At 38.0% G+C, this 2,719-nt stretch overlaps 1 protein-coding gene across 1 annotated transcript; it reads right to left on the reverse strand.

Annotated features, from left to right (window-relative positions):
• Nucleotides 1–465: 465 nt before the first annotated feature.
• On the reverse strand, nucleotides 466–2,114 carry LOC105357980 (odorant receptor 131-2-like). The gene has a single exon (XM_023962798.2). The coding sequence runs from the start codon at nucleotides 1,936–1,938 to the stop codon at nucleotides 994–996; it is 945 nt and encodes a 314-aa protein (XP_023818566.1). The 5' UTR covers nucleotides 1,939–2,114; the 3' UTR covers nucleotides 466–993.
• Nucleotides 2,115–2,719: the final 605 nt, after the last annotated feature.

The following is a 2,719-nucleotide window of genomic DNA, read 5'->3' on the forward strand; positions in this document are numbered from 1 at the left end:
TATAAAAAATACTAAATTGAATTGGTTGAATTAAATTGCTGGTTTTCTTGTTGGATCTTTGACTGTTTGATCTTCTGTCTTTGTGTTATCTTGAACTGCTTCTTTCTGTCATCCATCCATCTTTCCCTCTTTCTCGGTTCTGCTCCATCATTCACAACACACTCAGGTAGGATCAGTGGAGCTTGGTACTTTTAAAATTAGTTTATGGGTGACCTTTTGCATTTAAAATCTAATTTCTATCCTACACTAATTGTTTGAAGCTGAAATTCTTTTTTAGAATAAGATGTGTTTTTTTCTTCCATATTAGAAAACAAACCTTCAGAATTTAATTTTAATTGCATTATTTAGCTATGGTAATGTGCTTTTTAAATAAACCCCCCCACTCCTGTTCATTATATGAAAAAAGTCAGTGGCTGTGTATCAATTTATGCTATTTTTTATTTTCTTTTTCAGATGTGGAAACTTCATACATCATTTAAAGTGTGTTTTACGAGTACCCAAACCCCTGGCTAACCAGGGTTGAGAGTAAGGCGAACTAAATCAATAACCAAAAAGAGCAAATGTAAAAGTTTTCTAGTAGATTTAAAGAGTTTACTCTTTCATAACATAAGTCTGTTACCTACCCAGAAAAGTACTAAAAAATAAAACTGCCCTTTATTTTTTAAAGACGATAAACTGTTAGATTTAAGCAATGCCTCTTTTTTGTGTGGTTAGTATTCAATGAATGACTTGCATTTTGTGGAAAGTGCCCAAAACACAAGAGACCAATTCAATTAAAAGTTGAAAGTGGGAAAACCTAAGTCTGAAGATTTCTGGAGTGAATGTCAGGAGTCGTCAATTATAATTTCAGTACTTATTCAAAGTATGTGGCCCTTCTTACAGTTAAAAACAATGACGACAGAACTAAATTAGTTCTTTATTGCCAAAGAATTTTGTACATAATTTATGATTAATTTTCAGACACTGCACACATCAACAGCTCGCAAACAAAGTTTATTTCTTTAAACCGCCAACACTGACTTTAAAGTGGCAGCTCAGATGGTACATGAGAACAGGTCTGATGGTCTGATCTCTTAGACCATAAATTAGGGAGGTCATACATCTGGGAAATATTATGAAAAATATATAGAAAATACCCTGAATCCATAAAAATGCCATCCTGGTTAAAAGTTTAGACAGGGCAACGATGACAGGGTTGTTGATGGTGGAAGACAGACTGAGTCCCAGCTGAACCAGATGCAGTAGCAGAGTGTGCTGAGCTTTACGAGCTAAAGCTTTGTCTGTGGAGGCCGACCTGGCAGCTACTATAACCCCCACGTAGGAGGAAGTGACGGCCACACCTGCAGATACAAACACCACACAAGTGTACGCTCTGTCGTAGTCTGCTGTCAAAGGTGCGAGCATAACAGAGACATTAGCACAGACATCAGTCGGCTTGATCTTTTCAAAAGGAAACTTCAAAAACATCAGAACTCGAGTCAGATTGTTGAGTGAACTGACGGCCCAGACTGCAATAACTGCAGCTGCCGTGTTTCTGATCGTGATGATGGAAGCGTGCCTCAGTGGGTAACACACAGCCACGTACCGCTCCAAAGGCATCAACACCAGAGTGAGAGGAGAAATCCCAGTGGTGAGATTAACAATCATGTTGAGTGCAATACATAGAGAATATGCAAGTTGAACTCTGCAAGCAGAGAACAAAAGATGAAGCTGACTCTGTGCCAGCTGAAGAGTGTCTGCAAGAAGGAGGTTAAAGAGGAGAACAAAGCGGCAGGTTTCCCGAAACACCGGTTTACTCCTTAAAGTGAACAACATGATGCCATTTATGACAAGAAAAACACAGGCAGGAACGGTAGAGAGAGTGGAAAGTATAATTACCCTCATTAATCCTTCATCGAGCAAGGAGCTAGTCACATTCATGGCAGAACTGCTTGACATGGTGAATAATATTGAAATTCAAATGACTTTTACAGCAGTTGGTTATTGGTCACACACACACAAAAAAAACAGTTGTGTCTTAATAAAAAACTAACCGGTGCACACTCCACCTGAACAGGACGTTTCCATGAGGGCAGAGCTGCTCTGCAGAGTTCTCTGAGAGTTGCACTTTATATTTGAGCTCTCTGTTCCACACCAAGGTCATGTGACTGCAGGATGAAAAGTGATGTAATTCTCTGATTCTCAGAGTACAGAGTACAACTTCAACATTCTTTGCAAATTATTTGGGTTAAATAAATTAATTAGATTACATTTCTTTCAGTCATCCCCAAACAAATTTCTTTGCTCATTAAAAGTCATCTCCTAGGCAGGAGTTCTATTTGGAACATGTTTAAGAGGATATGGCCCTAATTAGTATTAAATGTTAGTTTGCTTTTCTTGTGAAGGGAATACAAATCTTGATTACTTTACATTTAAAAAAAAAAAATTCCAGCTTACAAAGTTACATTCATATTATTCAGCATAGAATCCACGTTTTGAGTTTCTTTTAAAGACCTGTTTTTTTCTGTTCAATCCTGGAATGGTTGAAATTGTCTTCAATAGAATGTTCCAGCCAACCGCTGTGAGTTGAGAACAGCCTGGCATTTCTGATGAACTCTAAATTAGAATAGAAATGTTGTTTTGTTTTGTAATGTGCCTTTGAAAAGGAGCAGAGGACAGAGGATTAGCACAGAGAGAAAATAGCTGCGGGTGTGCAGCTGTGCATTCAGGTGTGAAGCTG

The sequence above is a fragment of the Oryzias latipes genome, chromosome 14, assembly GCF_053564925.1.
Source record: "Oryzias latipes strain Hd-rR chromosome 14, Olatipes_Hd-rR_3.1".
NCBI lineage: Eukaryota > Metazoa > Chordata > Actinopteri > Beloniformes > Adrianichthyidae > Oryzias > Oryzias latipes.

Bases quoted from the DNA above. Each gene is read 5' to 3' on its own strand.
- LOC105357980 (XM_023962798.2), bottom strand. From the start codon at position 1,938: ATGTCAAGCAGTTCTGCCATGAATGTGACTAGCTCCTTGCTCGATGAA.